Source organism: Haemaphysalis longicornis, unplaced genomic scaffold (assembly GCF_048455015.1).
Source record: "Haemaphysalis longicornis isolate Haplotype H1 unplaced genomic scaffold, Haemaphysalis longicornis Haplotype H1 scaffold_5, whole genome shotgun sequence".
Taxonomy (NCBI): Eukaryota; Metazoa; Arthropoda; class Arachnida; order Ixodida; family Ixodidae; genus Haemaphysalis; species Haemaphysalis longicornis.
This window is the reverse complement of record NW_027526385.1, coordinates 68,952,651-68,980,403: the sequence shown is the minus strand read 5'-3', so window position 1 is coordinate 68,980,403 and position 27,753 is coordinate 68,952,651. Positions and strand designations below refer to the sequence as shown.

The 27,753-nt window shown below is 49.4% G+C and overlaps 2 protein-coding genes across 2 annotated transcripts in view; one reads left to right on the top strand and one right to left on the bottom strand.

Annotated features, from left to right (window-relative positions):
• Positions 1–27,753, bottom strand: part of LOC144138395 (uncharacterized) — a 74,041-nt gene that overhangs the window by 19,154 nt on the left and 27,134 nt on the right. The gene's annotated exons all lie outside the window — the stretch shown is intronic.
• LOC144138392 (uncharacterized) lies at positions 10,237–16,857 on the top strand. The gene is made up of 2 exons (XM_077670654.1): positions 10,237–10,715; positions 13,979–16,857. Exons 1-2 carry the CDS (start codon positions 10,431–10,433, stop codon positions 16,202–16,204), a joined length of 2,511 nt encoding a protein of 836 aa, XP_077526780.1. The 5' UTR covers positions 10,237–10,430; the 3' UTR covers positions 16,205–16,857.

Here is a 27,753-nt window from a genome sequence, read left to right as displayed (position 1 = left end):
CTCACGATTGAAATGGACGCAAGGTGGACATTTTTGAATGGCCACAACTATAATTCCGTCCGATATCAACGCTTTGACCGTCAGCTGTACCTCCGCCGCCAGAAACAGCCTAAAGGCCCTCCATCACACCCACGGCAGCTTTGACGGCGGTCGATAGCAGTATAGAGGGGCTTTGAAAGGGCCATGACGAGTCATTAAGCGAGGACCAAATACAAGTTGGGCTCATTAAAGAGATTATTTGTCCAAACAACAGTGGCACGACTTTTACTCCAAACTTCAGGGGAAAATCAAGATATTAGAGGAAACATGAAAACCAGTGGCGACTCCCCAGATTCCTTCCGGCGATTTTTTATGACGTCACAGAATCTTGTTTGTGCGATTGGGGGCCACCGAAAGAGATGACAGGGGGACTGTTGTGGGACCTAGCTACGTTTGATCGCATCACTTGAGTGCTAACGTACAATTGAAACACTGAAAAAAAAGAAAAGAAAATGTCTTAAGTGCTGACCAATCACGGCGGCAGGAAATTTTAAATTATTTCGACATCTGTGAGGTTTTTTTATGTTAAGAAAATGTCTTTGCTGGCTGGAAGTGGAGCTGAGTGAGTTACGAAAGGCAGGTAGTTCTTTCGCATATAACAAAATTGAACTTAGTATTCATGACCCCTTTAATTCACCCTGTGCGCTGCAAACTCCGACAACCAGCAGTCACGGCCTTGCCCACGCTAACTTCCAAGGACAGATCTCCGTTCACCAGGCGGCTATCGAATTCTGCACGGTCCAGGGGGTTCGTCACGCTCTGCGGCTCATCGCGTAGCCGCGGTAGACTGGAATCTTCGTCGGAAGTGCGGGTGCGGAGTTTTCCAGCAATAGCGAGAGCTTTGCGATGGCATCGAAAAGGACGCGCCCCTTGTGGTTGCGGCTAACACTACGGAATGTACAGTAAATCGCCGAAGGAAAAAAAAAATGCGCGCCAATCCACCCTGTGAAGGTGGCTGAAAAGCGAAGCTGTAAACAACACGCGCAACGATTACCCATGCGACGTCGCTTGAATTCCCACACGCAGCTCCACAAAGAGAGAAGCCAGAGACAAGTGAAATGCACTTAACCTACCCTTTATTACTACAGAGACATTCTTTGCTAAGGTTAAATCATTGCATGATTCATGAACGGTAGTTGGTTGTGTTGTATTGGTGAAGCACATGAGTGAAACCTTTTTAGAAAATGAAAGGAAGCTCAAACCCGGTGTTAGACGATCTCATTTCTCCTCCGCGTCTGCCGCCGCTGACGGAGGCGACGAGAAGGGAGAAGGGAGATGTCATGCCTTGGTGTGAGCTTACTTTAATTTTTTAACTCCTAGCGCATGCGCAAGGCGCGCACGGCCGCTACACGTGCCGCGTGGACGGAGCGCACCGTGGCGCGAGAGGTCGCGTGACGCTAACACGAGGCATTCAGCGAGAACGCAGGAGGTAATCCCGCAGATGTGCTCGGTGAGTGCACCGTCTGTCTCCCCCGTCTCCGCGTGGGCTCGTAGCTCAATCGGTAAGACAACAGGCTCTCGCTCCGTTTCTCTATTCGTTCCAGGTTTGATTCTTGGCGGTGACAGTAACTTCTTTTGTTTGTTCGCAGGAGTTTTCTATTGACCCCAACGGTCGCGGCGGAACCATTGGGGGGGGGGGTAGAGGTAAAAAGCTTCGCTTTAAAACAGAATAAACCAGGTACAAACAGCAGGCAGCCACTAAAGTGGGAGTTTGACGGATCAGGCGGTGAACCAAATGACGGTAACAAAACCACGTTAGACGACACCGTACAGTTCGGCCTTGCTGGTATCCGCACAGTAAAAAGATTTAACTAACACCCTTATACCTATAGCAAACGAGTAACAAAGGAAAACGCCCTTAAGGGTGCTTTGTCGTTTATTACACCCGTACACCCTAGCCAAACCACAAGAATACACCCTTTTAAAGAGAGTTTTATCGCTAATTACACCCTTTCAAGGCGTGTCTTTGTTTTTTGATAGGGTGTAAGGTGTTAGTAATAGACAAAAAAGTGCAAATCATTTTACAGTGCGCCATGCAGGCACGCTGAGGCGATTGTTTAACAAAACTCAGTTAACGGCTCATGAAGGATGGAGCCCCGCGATGACCAGTGCTGCAGGATCTTCGAGGTATTTCCAGAACTATTGCCGGTAGTGAGCCTACTGGCATCCATGGCTCGGCTCCGCGGAGATGGTGTACTCTTAAAGCGCACCTGAGAAACAGGCTAATGGCACAGGCTCTTTAAATACCAGTGTGCAGCTTTGTGTCCAGCACCGCTGAATGAAACCTCTACAACGAGAGCTAAAAGGACGCGTTCTGAAAGAATGATCTCAATACGTGCATGTAGACAAATATAACAGACCGTGGATGAAGTTGAACACGGTCCGTGCTGCCCGTAAACGGAGCGTTAGGTTAATATACAAGTTCAGCCTCCTGGATAGAAGGGAGGAGTGGTGTCAGCAATGGAAAGGAGTGCTAAACCTTACTGAGCCACATGGTAGTCGGTTGGAGCCGCTTTTCATTGAGTGACGTGTCTAGGCACTAGTGTGATTACACCACTGTCCCGCCTTGTGGTTCGAGGGACCAGTGCCAAGAAGGGGCCAGTGCTCATTTGACCTTAATTATTTCTATGTGCGCTAAACGCTTGTCTCAAATCTGAAAATCTAAATTTTGTAAGGCTATTTCCAAACGTGTTTTAATATGTAACGATATATCTTCAAATTCCTCGTTCATCTTACCCCCGCCCCTCCCACCCCACCCGACTATTTAATTCCCTTGCAGGGAACTCCAAGGTAAATAAATGATCATATGGTACCGTGTCAGAAGCTTTCTCAGCCACCGCACTCGGCATTGGGTAACTGCGTATACACTGACACATTTGACACTCAGCGCTAAGAGACACCTCAAGGATCCGTTCTCTCACCAACCTTCTTCAACTTCGCCGTGCCCAAGCTCAACTGGAATGTGCCACGCCATTTACGCAGACGATCTTACCCTCTGGACAACCAGTGACTTGTAGAAAAGGCGGAGGCACTCCAGCGCGCACTCTCGCCGCACCTGCACTGCGCAACTGCACCGGAAGGTGCCAAGGACGACATACTACTCAGAAGCATCCTACATAGACAACAGCCAGCGCGAACCCATACACGCCACACGAGCTACCAACATAACACGAAAAATAATCGAGGCCCACCTGACGACTCAACAGTGTCCACTTCAGGCATCCGACACCGGCAGACACCTGCTGTGTAAACTTGGCAACCCAGGCCCCACACACGACGATCCCACACTTCCCCCACCGTCAGCTGTCAGTGACCTCATACATGTCGCTCCGACACCTAAGAACGTGCATCCAGAGTGTCACAAAGGAAGACGTCAAGTCAGGGTCAAAGCACAACCACAATCTACGCGGACCGTCGAGCGGGGTGATACACACATGCCGCAGAATATGTCCACAAAAATCGACCAAAATCTCGAAACCTTCGCAACTGAATGCGGCAATCAAGACTAAAAGACCCGAAAAAGGTGAAAAGGCAGCTATGGATTGTAACTGTATATTGTAGCGTGTGCGTCACTATAGTGACGCACACGCTACAATTTTTACGGACTTCGAAACAGAGCCGCGATCCTACCGGGCGGGCTATGTATCCAAACGTGCACAGTACTTCATCCAGGAACACAAAACCAAGCTCCATCCGATCAAACTAGTCTGGACTCCCGACACCAACTTGCTACCAGCAGTCAGTGCACTTACGCTGTCGCTCGAGCAATTGCCCTCCGTGTAACGGACTGCGGACATATGATCCTACCAGTAGGGGCCAACATCCTCAGCACGCTGATATCCCGCAGTATCATTAGCTAGACCGTCGAAAGCTATCTCCCAGCACAGGAAACTCATCCGAGAGGAAGAGGAGGTTGCTGTCCCGGGGCACATATACAAACCAGCACTTATTAACTTCCAAGTCTGCTTCGCCCCTGGTACAGCGAGCAATACACTAAAGGATGCCCGTTCTGGCAATATTACGCCAGCATGGAACACACTGCGTAAGAACAGCAACGAAACTCCGCGATACCCCATTTCCCACGTCCTACCGCATCCCAATGGGAACCCGCGCTGCTCAGCTCCAGCATAGATCGCCAGTGTCATCTGGTGAACCAGTCCTACTCCGCAGCCAAGGCTACTTGTCTAAGAGCGCGTAAGCTGTCAGAAAAATGAAGTTGTTTTCTCTTTATGTTCATATATATCGCAAGAGGGTAGAACGTTAACTGAGAAAAAAAAATTTCACCATCTTCTCGCAGGGGAACCCTGAGTAGTATGCGAAGCAGCCATGGGGTCGACTCCAGTGTTGTACACGTTCCTCCAAAATAGGAACGAAAGCTCGTTCCTCGTTCCTTGCCAATCTTGAAACGAGTTCCCGTTACAAGTTCCTTTATTGCGAAAGGAACGCGTTCCAGTTCCACTTCGAAAATTGGAACGTGTCGTTACATTAACGTTACAATTCGATTTTTAAATTAAAATATAGTGTAGGATAAGCCTGGGTCGAAATTAAGTGAGACATTTAAAACTCAGATCGAACTACGTATATTATACGAATATTAACACCACCGGCAGCAGATTATCTGGAGATATGCAGATTATCTGCAGCAGATTATCTGGGCATATCGGTGTACGGACATATCGGTGTACGGGCGTTTCGGTGCACGCACATTTCGGTGTACGGACATTTCACTGTACGGACATTTCGGCGACCAAATTATCCGGTGCTTGCCTCATTACGACAGCCGTTATATTTTATTTCCGCTTAACGTGGGTTATGGACAATAATCTGGAGCAGTGATTTTATTTTTTTGATTGATGCCATGTTCTATCTTTTCCATGTATTCTTAGAAATTTTACGTTTATATATATTTGTTTAATACCTCTTCCTGGGGACACCTGTTATGCAGTCGATTGAATTCTTTAGCACACATTTTTTTTTCATTTATGACAGGTTGTTAATTTATATTCGTTCTTTTTTACGATGATCTACCACCTCTTTTGTATTTTTTTTAATTACACACCCTCAAATCACATAAATTACATGCACACTCTCAATATCCAAAAAGTGACAAACATTAGCTAGCCCCCCAGAATGAAGAAAACCTTATGAAGAGTATTACGTAGGCTGGGCTGCCTTGCTAAAATGAATTCGCTAACACTTGTCTAGGATATTGTCGGGGAGGAAAAACGGGCCTTTTGGAAAACAACCGCAGGTTCTAATGTCCTAAATGCTGATTAAGCGCGCACCGGTTGTGCATACAAATTCCACCCATTGTGTTCGGGACAACGAACCTTCGTTTAATGTTTACAAGCCTACATTTACCACATTTTAATTCTTTTTTCTAGCCACCCCCCCCCCTCCCCCCCCCCCTCCCACCTCCCGCCTATACGCTCGAATCTCGACCAGATTTCTTTTTCAGCCATATTATTTTCGGTTTCCCCCTGAAGCTCCTACTGGCGTGGTGGAGTTCACGGTCTCTGAAGCGTCACCGCAGTGATTTTTTATTTTTTATTTAGAACATACTGCTAGCCTCTTGTGAAGACTTTTGCAGGAATTGGGTGATACATTCAGAACAATGACATAGCACACTTCGCGTTTAAAACAGAGCAAAAGCTTTACATTCACCATGGGCGCACGAAACCTCTATAATGTCACACAAAAAGCCACCCAAAAAGCCGCTGAGAACACAATGGCCACTATAGTTTGCTGGCTACGCCCTTCCGCGCGTCGTGTCATATAGACGGCGCCCCACTCCAGGAATCGCTGTTTCTGCGCCTTCAGTCACCCCCTTGGGAATTAACTCATCAAGTCGCGCATATCATGGACACCCCCGGTATACCTCGCTTCCTCCCATTATAAGGAGCAAAAAAAAATGAATATGCTAGTGTGACGAGAGCGGCAAGAGTCATTTTCAAGTTTTCGAAGTCCAGTCGATGCAATGGTGAAGCACAAGTGACACCCCTCTCTCTCTACTTAGGGGGATGATTGCCGGCGAGGCTCAGCTTTCCCCTCCCCTAAGTAACGCCACCGTAAGTGCGATCGTTGGTTTGTTAGTTTTAAGTAGAACTGACACCGAATGCAACGAAGGCGAGATTGATTGAGAGAATAATTAAAACGAAATGCACACGCGCCCAATCGACCTCTTTTTATGTTGTATTTTCGCGGAAGTTTTGCTGGGGGGGGGGGGGAGGGGGAGGAGTAGACTAAAAGCAGCAGCGTCTTGCACCTTTGGGTGAAGTGAAAGGAAAGCGCTTTGGTAACACTTAAAGTATTAGTGTTGTTCACATCAATGTTAAAATAACAGCAAATGGTTAAACGCATCCAAATTAACAACGTTAATTTTTACCATATGCTACAGAAATTGGGTTTAACGTGGCAATGCTCCCCACGGTTTAACGTTCTTTTCTACGAACGGCGGCGCAAGCACAAGTCTCGAACGTAAAATCATATCAAGTCACGAAATTACAATATTAAAGCTAAAATGTTCAAAAAATGCCTGGGACATCCCCTCACTCAAAATGTCTGGGCCAAGACGTCGTGCACCAAAATGTCCGTGCACAGAAATGTCCACACCGAAACGTCCTGGACCGAAATGTCCGACACGGAAATGTCCGGATCCCGTTTAGCAGTCCGTCCGTTTCGTTGGCTACATTGCTACCGGGTTGACCGGGACCCGTCTGCTCCTGAGCACGCGGAAGGGCGAGTAGGAAGGGTGCGGAGGCACGGACATGGCGAAGGCAGGCCCGCGGAACTAATCCCCCTACCGCGACGAATGCCCAAGTGCCCAGCCGGGTCCCGGTCAACCCAGTAACAATGCATACGACAGAAGGGATGGACTGCTAAAACTCTATTCTTTCCCCGCCAGGGAACAATTCTATGGGCCAGACGCACATTCTGGCCTCCCCAGACAAACGATGAAGGGTGAAAAGGATTGCCGCGGCTACGCTATTCACCCGTACAACGCCGCGTAAGCAACCAGCATGAAAGCAAGCACAAGCTGCGGCCTGCTGCGTGGTTATTCTTCTGCCTTTGACCTTCGAGGCAGCACGTACGGCTGAAGGGCGGGCAAACCGACCATCTTATAGGAAGAGAAACGCAGTAGCGCTTTGTGGATTTTTGTACTCGAGCCTTGGCATTAAAAACAGCCAAAGCCTAGTGATGTAACGGCAGGAACGCCGTTCCTGCCGTTCCTTCAAAAACGTAACGAGTTACCGTTACAGTTCCACCGACCCTTAATGGAACGGTGGCGTTCCTCCGTTCCTCCAAAAAGGAACTAGTTCCAGGAACGCCGTTCCTTGTAACGCCGTTCCGTACAACACTGGTCGACTCAAGTTCCCGGGAGGAGAATGAGGGGAGCGGAGCGCGCGCGCGCGTAATTTTTACCGCGGAGCTAAAGTGGCGCGCCCTAGTGGAGTATGCAGCGGCTACCGTCGGGTCTCTACCCTAAGCTGCTTTGCATTATCGCGCGCGGAGCCGCTGGTGTTGTCATTCGCTGCGTGATCCCGGAAAGGAGAGGAGAGGAGGAATGCCGGAGAGGAGAGGAGATGAGACAAGGAGAGGAGAGGAGGGGGAGGAGGATGCGCATGCGCAGTGGGGGTGTGGACACCGCACAACGGCGGAGGGAACATCGACCATAAGCTGCTTCGCATCTAAAAAAAGGTTTGAGGCATGCTCAGGCTTTGGGGAAGGCCGCGCACTGCTGCTGCTGGAGATGTCCTTCTGGATCCCGCCGCGCTTCTCCTTCAGGATCTAACTGGTCAATGCTCATTCCTACCACTCAAGGGAGGGTGAAGGAAGGGAAAGGGTTCTGGGGGCATAAAAAGGCATGGTTGGCACTAGTGGCTTGACATTTTAGGCAGTGGTACGCGACGCGAAGCGCGAGTGGGAGGCGTAGGAAAGGAAATGGAGTTATGCTATGTGCAATCGGCACCATATTTGGGATTACTCAAGAGAGAAGGTTGAATGAAGCAAGTGGTACATCTAGCGAGTGATGGCAGTGGGATTAAATCTCAATCAGGGACAGAGGATGGAAAGCCGCCGTCGTAGAAGCTATGCAAACATTTTAGAAGCTATGCAAAAAGAAATGCAAACATTTAGTAATAAAACAATAAAGGACGAGACACTTCCAGCAAAATGCAATAACAACAAAAGGTAATAAAAGCACCTTCCGGTGAGGCTGTGAATAAATAAGCAGTGCTTAGCGATGTAAGCTCTATTACCTGGCTATCAAACCAATTCAGCAAACGTGGCAGGCTGTTTTTAAGCATTGGCAGTCCATAATTTGTCCGAGATTTTGGAACCTTCCATTTCTCTGCTTTTATAGATTGGTAAGGCTATTCATTATTATGAAAATTAGCTATTTCATTTAATGACGGATTATTATTTTTAGTGCTGGTTGATCACTATTTATAGTTTTGTAGTAGTTTTATGGATCAATCAAATTTTGGCTCGAACAACAATAACAGGGGGAACTTGTGCCGTTATAGGTATCAGCTTGCTAGCCTTTCATCGGAAAAAGTTTCTCTTCAGCACGAAGTTTACGAATCAGTGACGTCACAAAGCTGTCCATGAACACGTGCCTGTTTATCGTGTGGCCTGTTGTGTGCACCAACTGAAAAAAATTAAAATGCCCGCGATGAAACTTATCTACAGAGTCTGCAACCTTATCAACCAGTCATTTTGAAAAAAAAAAAAAAAACTGCGCGAAGGAGACACGAGGCCAACTAGCCCAACCTGCCGTCCTTATCAACTAGATCATCTCCTCTGCCTGCAAGTACAGTCGCACCTCGCTATAACGAAGTATTATTCGTTCATTAAATTAGTTCGCTTTGTACGATATTCGTTGTAATCGTAGAGGGAAAAATCGGCTCTAGCAAATCGGCAATCTTGCTGGCGCAAAATCCTATAGATACAAAAGCTCATTATTCTCACTACAGACGAGGTAATCCTTGCCTGTCTCCGTGTGGCATTTAAAACTAAACGGACCGGAACATGATAGCGTGAAATTACAAAAGAACAAGGTTCGTTTGACAAAGCAGGTGGTCTTCTTCTGGTGGCTTATCACAGCACTGAGCTAAATGAAGTTTTTCATGCTGTCCACGCACGAAAGGGACTTTTCACGCCTGTAATTTTCAAAGCTACTAAATATGGTTGTGTTATCTTTCAATCTTTTCAATTGCCCTTTCTTTATGCTAGCTTTTCAGTTCTGAGCCTCTCGCAAACCAAATATTTCTTCGTTATATACAGCCGATATAGTGCGGTTGCCAAGGTTTCAGTTTCGTAATAAAAAGAATAAGTGTCACTTTTACGCGTAGCCAACCAATGTTTGTTTTTGGTTCTCCATATCCAATAATTCGTTATATAAGTGTTCGTTATGACGAGGTTGGACTGTATACGGATCTGTGACGTCAGCGAGCCACCTATCAACACGTGTTCGAAGCACACTTCGACCGAAAAAAAAAAGGGGGCACGGGGTAAAACTCATGCCTGCAATCTAATCACTACCCTGTCACATAGCAATCACACACACAATCACAAAAAGAAATTTGTCGAAAAACCAGCCCTTCTGAGTTGTCGCGGTAAAGAAATCCTGCAGAGATAAGTCCGCACTAGCCAGCTACTGAGCAAGAAAAAAAATGAGAAGAAGAAAAAGAAAGTCAACGGCGGGTATTGGGGAGGGGGGGGGGGGTGCTTGAAAAACGATCCGGCAAGCACAAGCATTTGCATTGCACTGAGGAAGTTTAATGAACCTTTTCCAGTCCAGACCAAGAAAAGAGCTCGTAGCAGGGGATACGAAAAGTACAGTTGGTGACTTCTTCAGCAATGGTTGCTGGTGACGCTATTGTCCAATATTGCTAATCACGGAGCACGCCCATGGTGATAGAAAAAGATTGCTTCGCATTCATACTGTGCCGCAACACTTTTTAAACTTCACGTGTTGACGAAGGTTCGTACGTTTTCCTATGCCGCTGATTAACCGTCCGATGGCTTAGCGCATCTGCAGCGGCCCCCGAAGGCGTAGCAGTATCTATCTGGAGTTGGGCTCGGCGTGCATGCTGCGTCCGTCAGAAGCGATATCTGCGATAACAGCGAGCCTCGAAAAGTAATGGCGGCTCCTGCAAGCGCGTGCGCAGATAGTGGTCGTGCAAAAAGTTTAATCTCATCAGCAGGCTGAGGAACCACGTGTCCCATATCCCCTGTGACGTCACACCTCGGTCGCGATTCGCCCAGGCGGTGACCTAGTGCGGCGCCGGCTATTCAGTCCCGGCTAGCCTTACAGAGCCGTAGCACATTTAGACGAGAAGGGTAGACGAGAAGTCGCGAGCACCGCAGGGACAACCAGCCGTGCGGCCATGGCTTCCGGAGGCGACGACGGGCGCGACTTAAGCCTACCGGGGCCGTCCTGGGTGAAGAAGAGCGCGGACGATTCCGTCGACACTGCGGAGTCCGCTTCGAGCGGCGATGCTGCACCCACAGAGCTTTCGGAGAGCGCTTCGGAAGAGCGCTTCTCCGTGAGCAGCGGCAGCCAGAGGTCTGCATGCTTGGCCGCCGTCGACATGTGGGCGGAGGAGGCTGCCAGCTTCGTGCCCAGTACAGCCGACTCCGGGGCGCTGCCCGGAGAACACGGCCCGTCAAGTGTAAGTCCGGGGATCCTTTGTTGGCAGCGATTTGGCTCGCGGCGAGTGGAGGCTATAGCAACAGTCACAGTCGTAGTGGTCTTTTTTTCCTGTCCCTGTCGATAGTTCAGAACCATGTCATACCAACTCGTCCAAGCGCTCTTGCAAGTAACGGGGGTCCCAGAAGCCTTTGTTGGAAGTGTCTAGTCTGGCGGAGGGTAAAAGCTACGAAGGGCCACAATGTATGACGCAATGCACGCGTCACGGCGGTGGATAGCTAAATTTTGTTACAACGTGCGCGGTGTCGGGTTCGTTTACGGTGCGTGCCGCAGGGGGTGTAGAGACGAAGTACAGCAGAACGCCCGTAGAACAGTTAGCTGTGTGCTCCAATTAGCTGATCCGCAGTCATCCACTACCGGGAGCGTCGTAGTTCAGGTGCGAGTAGGTTCGGTATTTAACGCCCCTCCTCCTCTGCCAAGTTCTTCAGTAGGCGGTGTTGTCTCCTTTTCTGCAAATATCCTTCACCCGAATGTGTACCGCTATGCCATTATGCATTACCGACGACGGCTTCGTGGGCTAGTTGGTAATGCATCATTAAAAATGTCTTGCAGCGCGTTAAGACAAGGGCACAAAGAAAGTGCTGTGTTCTGACTATCTTCTTTGTTTCATTGTCTTAGTGCGCTCTGTGCCGCTCTTTCGTCATGAATTACGACACGATGGCTTGGCAGGATAGTAGTGCCCTTTTAAAAAGGGGTGGTACAGGTCCTGTCTTTTTTGTCTTCGTTCGTGCGCTGTGATACCTTCCTAAGATGCATTACTAGTCGCTTGTCGTGCAGGTTAAATTTTTTACTGCGAGCTGCATTTATCGCTTCGCCCAATATTAAGGGCGGCAAAAAGCGACCGCTGAAACAATCCAAATCGGCCTGTCCGCCAGCTGTTTCTGTTAGTTCCCTCATCCCTTTTCTGTGCGTGAACGCAGCCATAACGCCAATGGCTGCGCGTACGGGCGGAGACTTAATATTCCGGACCACGCGAGCGCGTGCCAAAAGATACCGATGCGCACTCTGGAGGCCTGGCGCCTGTTGTCGAGACCATCGCGGCGCGCATGCGCTTCCTTTTTCTTTTTTTTTTTTACTCGCAGGCACGTTGGTTTTCTGGCTTCCTGCAGCGGTACGGCGAGGGTCACTGAAGCGCCGAAGGGCAACGCCTTTATAGCATTTGTTTAATCACGATGACACATTTGCGGCCTAATGTGACGATTGTGCCGGCTTTGGCGCAAACGCTCCTCGCATCCTGATAAATGCTTAGGCGGAATGTTTTGTTTGGTCTTTTTTGTTTTGTTTTATCGTGTATGCACAATGAGACTAGCGGTTTCCGAGAGGGGTCGCCGAATGAAGGGTGCAGGAAGCAGAATCGCAGGGTACCCCGCTATCGAAAACGAAATGCCGGCGAGACGAATCGCGAGCCTTTATTCGTCATCTTTATTTTGTTTGCTGCTTGACCACTGAAATTATATTTCAGCACGCTTTCCGCTGCCGCTGAAGTAGGCATTTTGCAAGGTTTGTAAAAGAAAGTATGTTTGTTTGTGGTATACTTCCTTATTTAAAATTGTTCTAAAGAAATATATACTTCTATATATTTTGTGTTCCCTCTGCTCTTCGGTATTTGTTACAATGGCACCTCGGGTTCCCATCGAAAAACGCTGCCAATTATTCGCGTGGGTCCTCCCGAATTTATTTGGCACTAAGTAGTGGGTCTTCAACCATTGCAGCAACAATGTGGTTGTCCTTATTGTCTTCTGTTTTGGACCTTGTCCTTCCGCTCTGCTGTCCATCTGCAAGCCGGCCTTCTTCAACCCTGTAGGCATGAACTTCTCGGGTAACATCATCACTCTACCTATTAGTAATCCTGCAAATTTTCCTTTGAGGAATGCCTTCTGGAAGTAGCGAACAATCTTAGGACGTTCTGCGATTGGAACCCGATGTTCCATTTTGACGACTGCTGGCGTGAAGCGCGAACAGGCCATTAAATGAGTGTCTTTGGATCATTTTTAAGTAACTAAGTAGACAGCAAAAAACAAAACCGACATAATTTCTTTTAATGCACTTGGAAATTGCCTACTTTATCGGTAGCGGAAAGCGAGCTGAAAGACAAGTTGAGTGGTCGAGTAGTATACATAATAAAAAACTGAATAAAGGTTCGCAATTCATCTGCCTGGCATTTCGTTGTCGATAGCGCAGCACCCTGCGATTGTACTTCACACACGGGTTAATTTGACCACGCCGTTCGCAAGCCGCTAGTCGGCGTGTATACACGATAAAGTATACACGATACACCACACCAAACAATCTCCGAAAACATTTATCAGGACTCGAGGAGCACTTGCGCCAAAGCCGGCGCAATCGTCATAATAGACCGCAAATGTTTCACCGGAATGAAAGAAATGCTGCAAAAGCGTCGCTCTTCACTGACCGCAGCACCCCTGCAGGAAACGAGAAAATCAGCGTGCTTGCGAGTAAAGAACGCGCATGCGCACCGCGCCGGTCTCGACAACAGGCGCCAGGCCGCCAGAGTGCGCATCGGTGGCGTTTGGTGCACGCGCTCGCGTGGTCTGCAAAATTAAGTCCCCTCCTGTACCTCGGAGCGCATACGCCCTGCGAGTCTCTAGGTTGGTGTGCTCGAGCTTGTCAGCTCATAGCATCCGCACCGCTTTGAGGCGGGAGGTAAGGGTGCCTTCGCCCCCTATTTAGGGCCCATTTAAAGGAACTCTGCAACCCTTCCGATAAACGCTCCCACCTTCCTTCGCGCCTGGTAGCCATGTGAAAGCTATACTTATCGCCAGCACGGAGCGTTACTGCGTGATTTTTCTCGTCGCAGCGTATCCGTCTTCCGTTTCTGCTTCGCTTCTGCGGCTTTCTTTTTAAGGGTTGCAAGCTGGGCTTGTTGGAAAGACATTCTTGGATGAAACCAGCGCGAACTTAGAGACACGTAAAAGAAGTGGAACAAGGATAACCGCTGCAAGTCATGTTTCACTTTTGTCTTTAAGTTCGCGCTGTTTTCCGACACGAACTCGAAACACCTTAGCCACTGAGCCAGCGCTGTTTATTTAAACTTGCGCCTTATATGCATTAACGTTCTGGTCATGTATGGTCCATGGGTTCGAATTTGTGACTCCGCCTTTCCTGTGTTGCGAGTGAGAAAACATGGTGTGGTTTGTTCGGAGCCGCTTGCCTTAATTGTATCGCTATGCAACCTTTACTTACAATTTTGTTACTTCGTTGCAGCCCGGCACGACATCTGCCAATGCACTACTAGCGTTCGCCAGGTACCTCCGCCGCGATGCACCGTCATACTTTCCGTCAGCCAATGATGTCGAGCAACGCGTCCGGTCATTCGAGGACGTTTTCAGGAGCGAATCAGGAGAGGAACTCACCAGGCAATGCAGCCATGGTGAACGCGAACCCTGCTGGGTCCTCAAGCACCAGAAGTCCTGGAACAACCTACTGAACAGCCACGGGCTCGAACTTCTGGAATGTCTGCGAGGCCGAGCGTTATCTCTGCGGACGCTCGACATGATGGAACGCATCAACCTGAGCCCCTCCGTAACTCTCACGTCCCTCTGCCTCGTCATGTGGGTCATCTACGAGCACCGGTGCATACGGTCCGCCACGCTCAACGCCGGCATAGTCGCCCCTCATCACATATCCATCTTCTACAAGCTGCTGCGCTTTCACACGGACTACGTGAGCGCGGGCATCGTCGCACACCACTCGGAGCCCACAGGCGCCTGGAGAAGCCAAATCTTCGACTCCCTCAAGTACACCACTCTCCTGCACACCTTCCACATGTCGGCGCTGCGTCTCAACGAACCGCAGAGCGACAACTTCCGCCAACTTATCACGAGGAACCCTGGACTGCGGTCGCTGGTTGCCGTGAACGTCACTGTGGACTCGATAGCTGCCATGAATCTCTTCGACGGACTCACTTACCTGCAGAACCTCGAGGAACTGGACCTTTACGCGAGGGTGGACGAAGGGGAGTACATTTACGGGGAAGCAATTTCTATGCTGCTCCACACGACGGTGCAGAGGATGAGGCTGAATTTAGACTGCGATATGACCCAGTTCTTTGCCGAACTCCAGGACAACCGCAGCCTTAACGAACTAGAGTTGGGCAACCCTGTGTCCGATGCGGAGCCACTCCTGGCTCTGGCAGACTCGCTGGCGAAGAACCGAACTCTCAGGTGCTTGAAGATGGCGATCAATGTGAGCCGACGGCGACGTTTCGGCGCCTACGGCAAAGCGCTCGCGAGCATTGTGGCCAACAACCGCAGGATAGAGGTGCTCGACTTGTCCGGCTCGACGTTTCACGGTTGCGACACCCTCAAAGGGCTCAGCGACGCCCTGAGCCTCAACTACACCCTCGACGAGCTGTACTTGCACGACTGCGACCTGACCTGCTCTGAGGTGGTCATGCTGTTGGGCAGCCTGGACGACAACGCTTCGCTCCGAGAAGTGTGCTTCGGGGCGGTCAACGACACGCCCGGGGAACGTCTTCAGGTTCTAAACATCATCGCCGCCAAGTCGCTCCAGAACCGCGTCACTTTCGTCTGGAGGGACGACGAGGTGCCGCTCCTCGGCAATAACTTGGAAGCCCCCTTGCGAAAGCTCTACCTGCAAGCCGTGGACGCCTGGCAAGATGACGTCGGGACTTTTCTCCGTCACCTTCCCAAGTACGAGAGCACCCTGACCACCCTCTACATCTGCGCTCCCGATATCATCACCGCAGAGGGGGCCCGCGACTTGTCCTCTTTCTTCGCCAACGCTACCATGCTCAGCAAGGTGGCTCTCATCTACGAAACTACCAAGGAGTCTTCATTCACTCTGCTCGAGGGAATCGGCGAGTCTTCGTCCATCACCGTTCTCGTGATCGGGCGCTGGTTTCTGGACGGCGACGTGGCGTCGGCCCTCCGGGACGCGCTGGCCGTCAACACGAGCCTGCTTCGCCTCGAAGTGTACCGGTACGACGGCGAGTGCGTGTGTCCCACGTTCGACAGGCTCTTCCCGGAAGCGGTCACCGCCAGCCGCAGCCTCGTGGTCGTGCAGCGCTTCCATTTCGGGCAGGAAACGCGCGCAGAGACGAAGGACGCCGGAGTCAGGTTCACACTGCGCAGGAACGAGATGGCGCTGCGAGACACCCTCGACTCCATACTCGAAGGGAAGTTGAAGGCGACTGCGTCGTACGCGTATCACATGTTGCGCGCGAGTTCCGACCCCCTGGGCTCCTACTTCCGCGAACACGAGATCGGATGGCGGCCGTTGGAGACGAACCGGCTCCTGGAGGTCTACGAGGCCGTGAGGGATCCGCTGCGGCGTCTGAGCCTCGAGTACGACTCTGCTGCGGGCAGCCAACGGAGACAGAGCCTGCTGCCTGAGTTTCAAGCACTGTACGGCAAGTGCCTGCAGAGCGTGAACTTGCGTCTTGGCCTCGACGACGGTTCTGAAACTTAGCGGATGGATCTTCAAGGCGTCTTGTGTAAAGCCGGGCGCATTGCTGTTGCTATGTTTGCATGAACTGTTTGCAGCATTTTCTGATTGTTCGTGTTGGTGCTTGCTGATGGTTTTAGTGTGCACCTCCCATGATGCCCTGCGAGTTTACTTTGGCGAAACTTATTCTCGAATGATGCTCCGGCAGCGTGATATAAGGTCCGAGGATAGAAGTTCAGTACATGATTCCGAAGAAACTAGACAATCTTTTATTAAGTTGCCCAATTCAAAGAAATTTCGCTATTCAGCGCTGCGGGATGTCGCACGATATGCTAAGAGGAAAGATGAAATACAACCGAACGCCACAGCGAAGCCATTACTATGTGTTCATTCCGAAGTCAGTGCCTGGATCCACCTAACTTCTGACGGTCATGTTTACTAATTAGTGTACTTTATTCTTATGCTTTAGTATTTTTAACATGCTGTTGCTGCCAGGTTTAATCTCAAGATGGCGCGAAAAGTGAATTCAGGTTCCAAATAAAAGTATGTGTTTCTATTGTAGTGGTCTCTCTATTCCAGGTTCTGGCTTTGAATATCGCAGTGTTATTGAATAGTTAACAACTTTTGCATGGATGTTCTTTATCTGGTGTTTTGATTAAAGGTTTTTCTAAATTTTGCTGGTGGTTCAGCTCATGTTTTAAGCGCGTACACGACATCGTAAGTGACAGCGGCCACATGTACAATACGCGGCAAATGAAACGCGAACACGAAAATGTGAATCAGAACCCTCAAAATTGGAGAAACTGTTCGTTGAGGTCTATTAATGGCGCTCTATTGGTATATTCGGAAAGCCACATTACCGGACTGTTTTTGTAACCAAGCCCCGCGCCATTTTGACTTGTATGGAAAGAAATCGCGCTAATTGTCTGTTTCGGTTCATTGTTTCGTGTTCCCGTTTCATTTGCCGCGTATTGTACACCATGAATGCAGATTTCGATAGTAATTAGAATCTAGCAGGCTTTTCTATTGCAACCGCACAGGTTCAATCCGAAGTAAACTGATCACGGCTTCGTGGCTGAAATGCATTCTGCCGTATGTGGCTATCGGCACAAATTTTGTTCGAGACGGCGGATTCTAGTTTAGGACTTAAACGGTCACTTTAAGGTTCCTGGCAAGGCCCACGCCGAGGCAAATATGTTCGCCAACCCGCGCTCCATTTACTTATGGCGGCACCTGTACGTGTAAATTCCAGGCAGAAACTACGAGGGTAGTGTTCGCGTAACCATGCGGGGTTTTCCTGTGTGGGGTGGTCAGTAACGTATACAAAACTAGTACCCTGGCCACGCTTCAGTGCACCCTCGTCTTGCGTCGTCAACAGGAGAGGTACCAAAATGGCCGCCACTGGCGCGAGGCCGCGGAAACAAACGTCCCACTTTGTATCATAGCGGGGCCGGCCTTGCAGCATTCGGCGCCCTGTGCGAACTGCTGCCAAGGCACCCCCTCCCCCACGCCGCCCATTCGTCACTCATTTTTACAGCGCAGCTGTCTATGGCTACAATCCAGCCGACCGGCTCCGGCTAGAGATGTAGACAAGAATACCACGCGAGCGTAGCGCCATTTTGAGACGCCCACTCAAATTCCTAGAATCGTAAAACTGTGCCACACCTTCAGTGTAACGAAAAATTAATAAACAAGAAAAAATGTCATAGGGTCTTCATATTTTGATATAACTCGGCTTATATTGTTCCTACAGAGATGTCTTCTCAGCAATGCATTTGTGTTTAGGCGTGAAGACTGCTTTGATTGGCCTGTAATTGTAAGCCAGCGTTTCCACATTGTGTGCTGTACGGTCAAGGACGTCCGTCTACAGAAGGAGTATGACTATAGAAAATGGCTATAATTCCTGTTTTATTGGAACTAGCCCGAAATAAATTACAGGACAATTAGCCGCTAAGATGGCTCTATCATCGCGCGAAATTTCATTTACGTTTCAAAATTAAGTACTTCGCAGTGAAGTTGTATATACTAGGTATTCCCGTCCGCTGTCAATATATAGGCTCCTACGGGAGGGAAACGGGCGGCCCTTGTTTGTCCGCTGGAATAAAACTCCAGTCCGTCCAAGTTGCGTTCATGTAATCAACCAAAATCGCAAATTGCGAACAAACGTGTATTGTTTTGTGCACTCCTTGGACTGCGCCCCGGTAAAAGCATAATTGCCGCTCACGTTTAGGCTCGGCACGACAGCTTCGTTGGTCATCCTTCTTCACAGAGCGGAAGGACACTGAATTTTTTTTTAATAGAGGGACCGATGGTGTCCCGTCAAAAAAAAAAAAAAAAAAAAACTAATGCATTTTCCCATAGAGCGGTCGGTCGACCGAAAAGCTCCCATAAGAAAATAAAGGTCCTAAGGCCTTCATATTTTAATACAAAACGGCTTAAACTGCTCCTGAAAAATTTTCTTCCCAGCAATGCATTTGTGTATACAGGTGAAGCCGACTTCCAGAGTATCGGTGTACTACCATGTAAGCTTAGTCTTTGTAAGCTGGCTTCCCCACATCGATTGTTCTGCAGTGAAGCATAGCCATGTACGGATGGAGTAGGACTACAGATAGCGTCTCTAACTCTTGTGTTATCAAAAGTATCCCGAAACGAATTACCCGCTAGGACGACTCTACATGCGTGATGCCGGGCTTCTATTGTGCAAAAAGGTCTTCAAGTGCTCAGTGTCGATAACGCTCGTCGCACATTACCAGACTCCAGGAACTTTCTTTTCTGCGGTCGTGGCCATGGCTAGAAGAAAACTCCACGCAGAACAGAACTGTGTTTGAAGTAAGTCGGGCCAAGGTGGAGCTGCATTTCGAGGACATTTGGGACAAGATTGACACAGGAGCCAATGCAAGTCAAAAGGAAGTAGTACGAGACCGACTTCGAGATAGAGGTTAAACCGCTTCAGGAGCTGCGGGACCATATTAAGACATGGATAACATCCAGCGAGATCAAGGAAAAAGGTTTCCTGATGGACAACGGCGAGCTAACGCAAACGCAAATGGAGTGGTCCAGGGTGGTCGAAAGTGAAATGAAGACGTTCTGGAAGGAGAGTCTGTACGGCGCCCAGACGGTATACCTCGTGCAGAAGGGGGAGGACCTGACGGCGTGGCTGTCGAATTCCACACAGGCTCTGCGTATTCTCGTGGACCAATTGGAGAGCGAGACCGAGTCTATCACTCTGATTCTAAAGAAGAACGCGCACCAGGACCAGGTAGCCGAGCTGAAGGCGCTTCTGTCCCTCCCCGAGTACCACATTTATCAAACTCGAGACGCTAATGCCTGTGCTCGACAACGGCTTCGTCGAGGTCTCCAAGATCAATGACATCGAAGGGACCATGAAGACGAAATACAACTTTGTTCATCCTGAAAGAGGAAGCATTCGGTAATTCACCGAGATCCATTGCAGCCACGGTAGACATTAGACAGTTTTAGCATGGCGGCTATACTCGGTTACAACTCAAGAACGGAACGACCTCATGTAGTGTATCACTCCGCCAAAGCGCCGGACCCGTGACGTCAGTGCGCGCGCGTTTTGAAAGGGGTTTGCTATGAATGCGTGATATCGTCTGCCTTGTCTCACGCAGTTTGTCGTCACTGGAGTCGTTTATAAGCATTTTAAGTGCAAAAAATCACGGGAACGGCTCACGCCATGTTCAAAATATTCCCAGTAACGCCCTACTTGCGCCTCGCGGAGAAACATCCGGCTACGGTGATAAGGCACAGCGGCAACTTCCGGTGCCGTTCTTAAGTTGTCACCGAGTATAGCATACGCTAACACTACAGCGGCGGGCTAACGGGACCCGACTGCGCATGCGCGCGCAGGGACGGCGAGGAGGTCGCCCCTCACCGGAACGAATGCTCGGGCTCGGGTATTCGTGGGCGCCGTCCCCGAGAAACTAATGCGCGCGTGCCATGGGCGCGTGCTCTTTCGGGTCCCGGCACCGCCGCCATAGCGTTAGCGTACGCTACCCGCTATGCTAAAACTCTGTTAATTTACCCCCCCCCCCACAAAAAAAAAATGTTGAAAATTTTTTTTTAAATTCCCTGCTACAGTGACGTGCCCTGAGTAGGAATGACGTAATGTGCGCCAGCAGTGAAAACGTACTTACGAGCGTGCAAATGCAAGTTATCATTCAAATTGTACGTTCGAATGAAACGAGAGGCCTTACCACAACCGCATTGTCATGTTTCCAGTGGCTTACGTAAGCGGCCGCCAATCACACAAACAAGAATCTGTGACGTCATATAGAAATAGCCGGAAAATGGCTGGGGTCGCCATGAGGTCGCCACTTCTTCTTCTGTTCCCCGTAATATCTCCGTTCAGATGTTTGAAGTTTGCGATAAAAGTGGCACCATTGTTATCGGGACAAAGCAGTCTCTTAAATGTTTTTTTTTGTTTGCATGGCCCATTTAAACGTCGAGTACTAGTCCTGCGAGTACCCAGTCTTCAAGGAGAACGCCTTCCTATACGACGACGTAGACCTGCAGGCCATGGCGAACTTCCTGACGAAGGCCGGTGTGCGCACCCCAACGTAGTGTAGGGAGCAGACTCGGTTGTGTGCTGTGGCCTAGGCCCGGCCAGAACGAGCGGCCGCCCAGCTGCTGACTCCGCGTTCAATCTGTTGTCGCGTGCAACTGCTGACGCTGGCCAGGCACCGTGATGATGACTGGGCGCTGATGGTGACGATGGCGATGGTGTCGCTACAGAGAGCACGTGCAGAACAGCGGCACCCGCGCGGGAGCTGGCCCGCCGGCACCCACATGCACTTCGCCAGTGCCCAACCCTGTCGTCACCAGTCATGGGAAGCTTGTCGAGGGGGAACGAAGAAGCACCGAGTACGGTAAAATCTAGAGTCAACGCAACAGCGATCGTCAAAAGCAAGCCTGTGGCGCCTATGGCCGCTTGGACCGAAGGCAGTCATGGACAGATCATATATACGAACACGAAAGTATTGTTACTTAGCAGAGAAGGACAGCCTATTTGCACTTGTACACTCAAGTAATCTATTTACAAATTATTCACAAGTAGTGGCTGTAGTATAGAACCGCAGCTCGGAGGTCTAGGCGGTGGTGGTGGTGGTGCCAGTGAAATGACGCGTACCCACTCAGGGGGATCGGCTAGGAAATGGGCGCCTTACCGAAAGAAATTATGTAATTTTTGTAGGGAGGAGGAGGAGGAATAAACATTTATTCAGCTGTATTAGTTCCGTTGTGGGAGGCCTCCTTAGTCCAGGAAGCCTTGGTCCTTGGCTGCCCGGCGGGCCCTGTCCACCAGTCGTTGCTGGTCTTGAGGGCGTGAGCTGGTCAGCTGGTCCTCCCACTGCTCCAGTGTTGGGTTTGGTTGGGGGGTTAATTATGGCGATTGTCGGCACTTCCAGACCATATGGTAGAGAGTGTTGGGTGTGGGGCAGTGTTGACAAGTCAGAGTGTATGTTGTTGGGTAGATGGCATGGAGTAGTGTTCCGTGGGGGTAGGTGTTAGTTTGCAGCTGTCTGAGGGTAATGGCGTCCTCTCTGGTCATTTTGGGGTGTGGTGGGGGGTAAATGCGGCGCTGCAGTCGGTAATGGGCGAGGACATCCGTGTACCTTCTTGGAATGTCATCGCTGGAGGTCATCGATCTGTCTGCCAACGAGGGGAAGGCCCGGAAGGTATGCTCGCGGGCAGCGGCGTGTGCCGCTTCATTCCCCTCGAGGGATGCGTGGCCTGGGGTCCAGACTATGCGGAGTTCGGGTGGGCTTTGTAGATTGTTCAGAATGCGGATGGCTTGACCAGAAACACGACCTAGTTGGTAATTGCGGCAGGCGGTTTTGGAGCCTGTGATCACAGTGAGGTAGTCTGAATATTAGAGTGAATTAGCAGTGGATGACTAGAGAAATAAAAGTAAGGAGATTAGAGAAATAAAAAAAAAGGTAAAACCGAACACTATTGAATGAAAACTGGAAGGAAACACGAAGAAAGAAAGTGGTACAGGCTAAGCAGTGAGCTAGGCGCGCATATACTTGACAGGGGAATCCAGCAGGGCCGGCAGGCGGCCTGATTTCAGGATGAACGAGTGCAACGCACGGCAAAGATCCCCACGGCAGAATCCCAGTTCCTTCGCCCCAAATGACCAAATCAGTGTAGCGGACAGCGGGGGGTTTAGCCGACTGCATGTGCTTACTAAGTATCTTCGCCTTATCTCATTGGCCCAAAAGGAAGAAGCACTTCAAGAGGCGGCGAACTGCGTAGAATCTCTCGCCAAGGACAGCGGCCTCCGGTGTGCTCCAGAGAAGTCAGAAATAATCAGGGTCTATAACAGCAGATACAAAAGCCCGGGAGACCTAAATGTCATTCTGGAAGGACAAAAAATCAAAGAAGTCTCATTAATCAGGATACTCGGACTCTGGATACAGAGCAACCTAAAGGCCAACTACACTATACAGATGCTCAACAAGACCACACAGCAAATAACACGAATAATCAGAAGAATAACAAGAAACAAAACAGGAATGACAGAAGAAGACACTCTCCGTCTGGTACAAGCCCTGGCGTACAGCCTACCATATCACCGGCTAAACAAACAAGAGAACGATCAAATAGAAACGATATTAAGGGGAGCTTATAAAACCGTAATCGGACTTCCTCAGTGCACGGCCACGAGTAAGCTACAAAAACTGGGCGTAACAAACACCTTTGAGGAGATCAAAGAAGCCACGCTGATCGCTCAAAAACAAAGGCTGCAACTCACTAGAACAGGCCGAGCCATACTCGAAAGAGTAGGCACACCCGCTGATAAATTCAACATCACAAGTAAAGTCGACCTCGACAAGGACATACGCAGAAACTTATTTATATCACCAATACCAAGACACATGGACAAGACAGCCCACCAAGGAAGAAGAAAAGCAAGGATAGCATATCTAGAAAAAAAAAACTTCATGGAGACCCTAACACACTCTACACTGACGCAGCAATGTACAAAAACAACAGAGATGCGGTGGCGGCTGTCATAGATTCTGACCACAACTTAATAGATTGCTTGACTATTAAGAATACCAATCCCGAGGAAGCTGAGACCGCAGCAATAGCCCTTGGTTTCGCCCACGGAGAGAGACAACAGAAGAGCCGGCACATAATTACGGACTCCAAGCAAGCATGCTACGACTTCGTTAAAGGAAGAATACCACGGGTGGCAGCAAACATACTGAACAAGATCAAAGGAAGACCCCATGGCACGCACAGATTGACCTGGACCCCCGGTCACGATGGATTGGCGGGGAACGAAGCGGCTAACAGCACTGCCCGAGAATTGACGAACCGGGAGGGTGACAGCACGCAGTCTTTAACCTCACTTCCCAACGGCTATGGGGAAAGACTGGAAGCACTCAGGGCAGCCAGGGCACTCTACCCGCCCCCTCACAAAAAGCTAAACGCAATGGAAGCCACCTCCTGGAGACAGATTCAAACGAATACTTATCCGAACGTCCACAGGTATAGCCTTATTTACCCAGGAAAATACCGATCAGAATGTCCAACCTGCGGCAGCACTCCCACACTATACCACATCACCTGGGAGTGCAACAGCAATTGGCGTGAAGATACAACACCAAAGAAAAAACTTGAGCTATGGGAGGCAGCCCTGGCCAGCTCGAGCCTGGAAGACCAGCTTCATCTAGTCAACCAGGCCCGGGAGAAGGCCAGACTCAGTGGAGTCCTGGACTAGGGACCCCACCCATCAGCGTCACCAAAAGTCTTGCTTTTCAATAAAAGTTTGTTCCTCCTCCTCCTTATCGAGGAGAACCGTGGGCAGGAGAAGAAGAAATGGTCGATTGTTTCTGGTTATTTGCAGAAAGCGCATACGGCGACGGGGCCAGAATAGAGCGGTGAAAGTAATAATTTAAATTTGGCACGCGACAGCGAAAGCTAGTGAGGGTGACTTCGCAAGCTCGCGACTGGTCTTCGTAAGCAGAATCAGGCATACTTCTAAGTAAGCACAGATTACGAAAGCGTGCCGAAGTTGAGGGAAATGGGCGGCAGAACCTCCACCCACTGCCATTCCCGCCAGAGCATCCGCCGATTCATTAAGCCAGATTGGTTGGTTGGTTGGTTGGTTGCCTCCCACCATGGCACATACCCACGCGGGGGATTGGAGTTTTGTGCCTAATGAAGATGTGACCTATATTATTTTAGATCCCAAAATTTAGAAAAGGAAATACCCAACAGAATTTTTTAAATATGTATAATATGAAAGTAGATTCAGGAAGAAAAATGAGCTAAGTGTGAATGTTTAGCTGGCTAGCAGGAAAACCGGCCTGTCGCCGCAACATAAGAATGGAGGGCAGACACAACATCCCTGTGACAGGCTCCTAGGGCGGAAGCGCCTAGTGACAGGACCTCGGAACTAGATGGCGGTAGGTTAAGGCGTCTAAAGGTTGACTCCAGATGCGTGCGTCGCATTGGGGAGAAGCTGCGGCAATTAAATAGGAAATGTTCTATATTTTCTAGTTCGTCGCAGAAGGGGCATTGCGGAGATGGAGCCAGACGAGATTTATAAAGATAACAATTTAGTGGGGGAATTTCGCACCGAAGTTTAGTGATTGCTACCTCGCACAGCCTTGTTTCACAAAGCATCGGCCTCCATGCATGACGAAGGTGGCTATAATCTCTAGAAGATAGAAGGGCGTCTTGCTTATAAGCCTGGAGTAGCTGTAGACGTTTAAATCTCGCCCCCAATAGAAAACTGTCATTTGGACATTGCACCAGATACCTGCGCTCTAAACACTTGGCGACGCTTTTTCTTCTTCGACAATTGGCTCAGATGGTAGCGGGGGAATCGCCAACACGTGGGCGATTCCCCCCTATTTGTGCGCAGATACGGCGCGTGCCCCTTCAAGGGAATTGTCCTCTTCGCACTGTGGCCTTTTCTTTGCATTCCCTGTGATGTCCTTTCTAAAAACATGTGCCCCGTGGCAATATGAACCACAACACACGAATAGCGCATTTCTTTCCGGGCAAGTCAAATTGCCTCGTGACTTTATTACAGTAACAAGGTTTGGAGATGTGGCTCTCCAATTGAAATATATACCACTATAGCGGGCCGTTATATTACATGCATTATCTGCATTCCTTGATTTTGCGTGTTCTGGTCCATATTTTCGTGTTCTCACTTAATTTTCCCATGGCTGTACATCATTAAATGGCACAATGCTCCATCTTAGCGGATTCCACAACTACGAGATCAACGCTATATGAGCCACAGAGAGTTTGGTTACTTTGTTTCTAGATAAAAAGACGGTCACACCCGTTTTCTGGTTTCGGCTTCGGGCGTAACCAGCCTTCGCCTTCCTGCTGTGTTAGAGAACACCACAAATCAGTAGGGGCAAATGGAGGCCACTCTCTTGACACGTTCGACAATGCACTACCAATCTAGAGGAGTCATAAAACTTGAAATTTTCCTTCCTTTTATGCATCAAGTCTGCCAAATCTGCTGCCACAGCCAAGTAATCCCATCAAAGCAGCGTATTTTAACAGCCTGGGTCGTATCATGGAAAGAGCTGCAACATCTGATGGAGGGGAAAAGCGAAAACGCCCGCGTGTTCGAGGTTTCGGTGCACGTTGAAGATCCCCAGGTGGCCGAATTAATCCAGAGCCCTCCACTACGGCGCGCATTATTGCCTGTGCAGCGTTGGAGCGTTAAACCTCATAATCATAATCAATCGAAGCGCTTCAACTGTTCCGCGACACCGTTCCAGACCATGGGTCTTCGGTTTGGCTGAACGTGTCGGCACCCAAGTCTGCACTTTTTGTAGTGTCTAACTGACAATGTCCCTACCCGGGTCGCTTTGTAATACACTAATTGATTTGCGCGGCCTCCATTTCAGAGGTGCATAAATAAAGAGTTTGGGCCTCACCATCACTCGCAATGGCTCCGCTGTTCACCAAACCAATAACCCCTCCTTCATAGGTGGAGACTAGGGGAGGGGAGGCGAGCCCTCTTTGGGATACACCGAAGGGGGCTCCCCCCCCCCCCCCCCCCCCCGGAGATGCTGATCCCTTCCCCCCTCTACTCCCCCAAGTACCATTACCTGTTGCATTTCCCCAGAGTTGCCTCAACCTTTTCACTTAACATTTTATTGGGGCTAAAAGCTTACTGCATCACTGAATTGGCGCAGACATGGACGGCTTACTTTCATACGTTCCATTTACTCCTTCGAATTCTTACCATAGGAGGACAAGCGCACTAGAAGCATGTATGTACGCATGAACGTATGTATGAATGTACGTATGTATGTATGTATGTATGTATGTATGTATGTATGTATGTATGTATGTATGTATGTATGTATGTATGTATGTATGTATGTATGTATTTACGTATGTATGCATGCGTGTATATGTATGTGTATGTATGCATGCATGTATGTATGTATGCATGTGTGGATGTATATGAATGATGATGGGTACATTTTGTCGTCATTGTCATGGGCTGCAAGACAAGCGGGGGCAGAGCCCGCCTGGGAAAATCAAAACTCCCCTCCTATGCCTCCTCTCTCAGGTCGCTTGCGTGTCCAATCTCTTCAGGTGCATATCCGGTCTCAAGGAAGGCATAAAAGAGCCTCAACTGCTACGAATTGTGAATTCCTTAATACACTCGCGCATTCTATACACCAGCGGTTCTCAAATGTGGGTTCGTAAAGCCATCCCCGAAGCTTTCTCTTCCCATTCGTCTCTCCCTTTTGACAAACCTTCCTGACAATGCAAAAATTCAGTGCCCTTCCGCTCTGTGAAGAAGGATGACCAGCAAAGCTGTGGTGCCGAGCCTCAACCTAAGCGACAGTATGCACTGACCGGGTCGTAATCCAAGGGGTGCACGAAGCGAAACACGTTTGTTTGTAATTTGCGATGGAGCATAGTTCCTGGTTAATTAACGGAATCAACTTTTGACGAACTAGAGTTTTGTTCCGGTGGACTAACCTGTTCGTATCCCTCCCGTAGAATCCCATATGTATTGACAGCGGAGGACGAGAATTCCACAATATTTACTTTTCTGTGTAGTACTACGTAATTAAGAAAAATCAATGAAACTCGGCATAATGTTAGTCATCTTAGCAGCTAATTTTCATTTAATTTGCTTCGGTATTGTTTCAATAAAACAAACCTAGAGCCACTATCTGTAGTGATACCTCCTCCGAAGATTGACGTGCTTCACTGTGCAACTTTCAATGTGGGAAAGCTATCTTACGAAGACCAATCTTATGAATCTCTAAAGTGGGCTTCACCTATAAACGCGAATGCATTGTTGAGAATGCATTTTTTAGGCGAAACATAAGCCGCCATATTAAAATATGAAGGACCTAGGACATTTTAAATGCGAATGCATTTCTTAGTCGGGGGTTGTCGTGCTCCGTCGGCGTGCGCCCGCAGGTGTTATCTCTCCGCGCTCCTCCTCGCCCCTAGCAACAGCTGTGGCGCGCCTAGCAACCGGAGCAGGTGGTAGCTCGGGCGGGAGTAGCGGAGGGAAAGGGGAGAGGAGGAGCGCGCTCGGG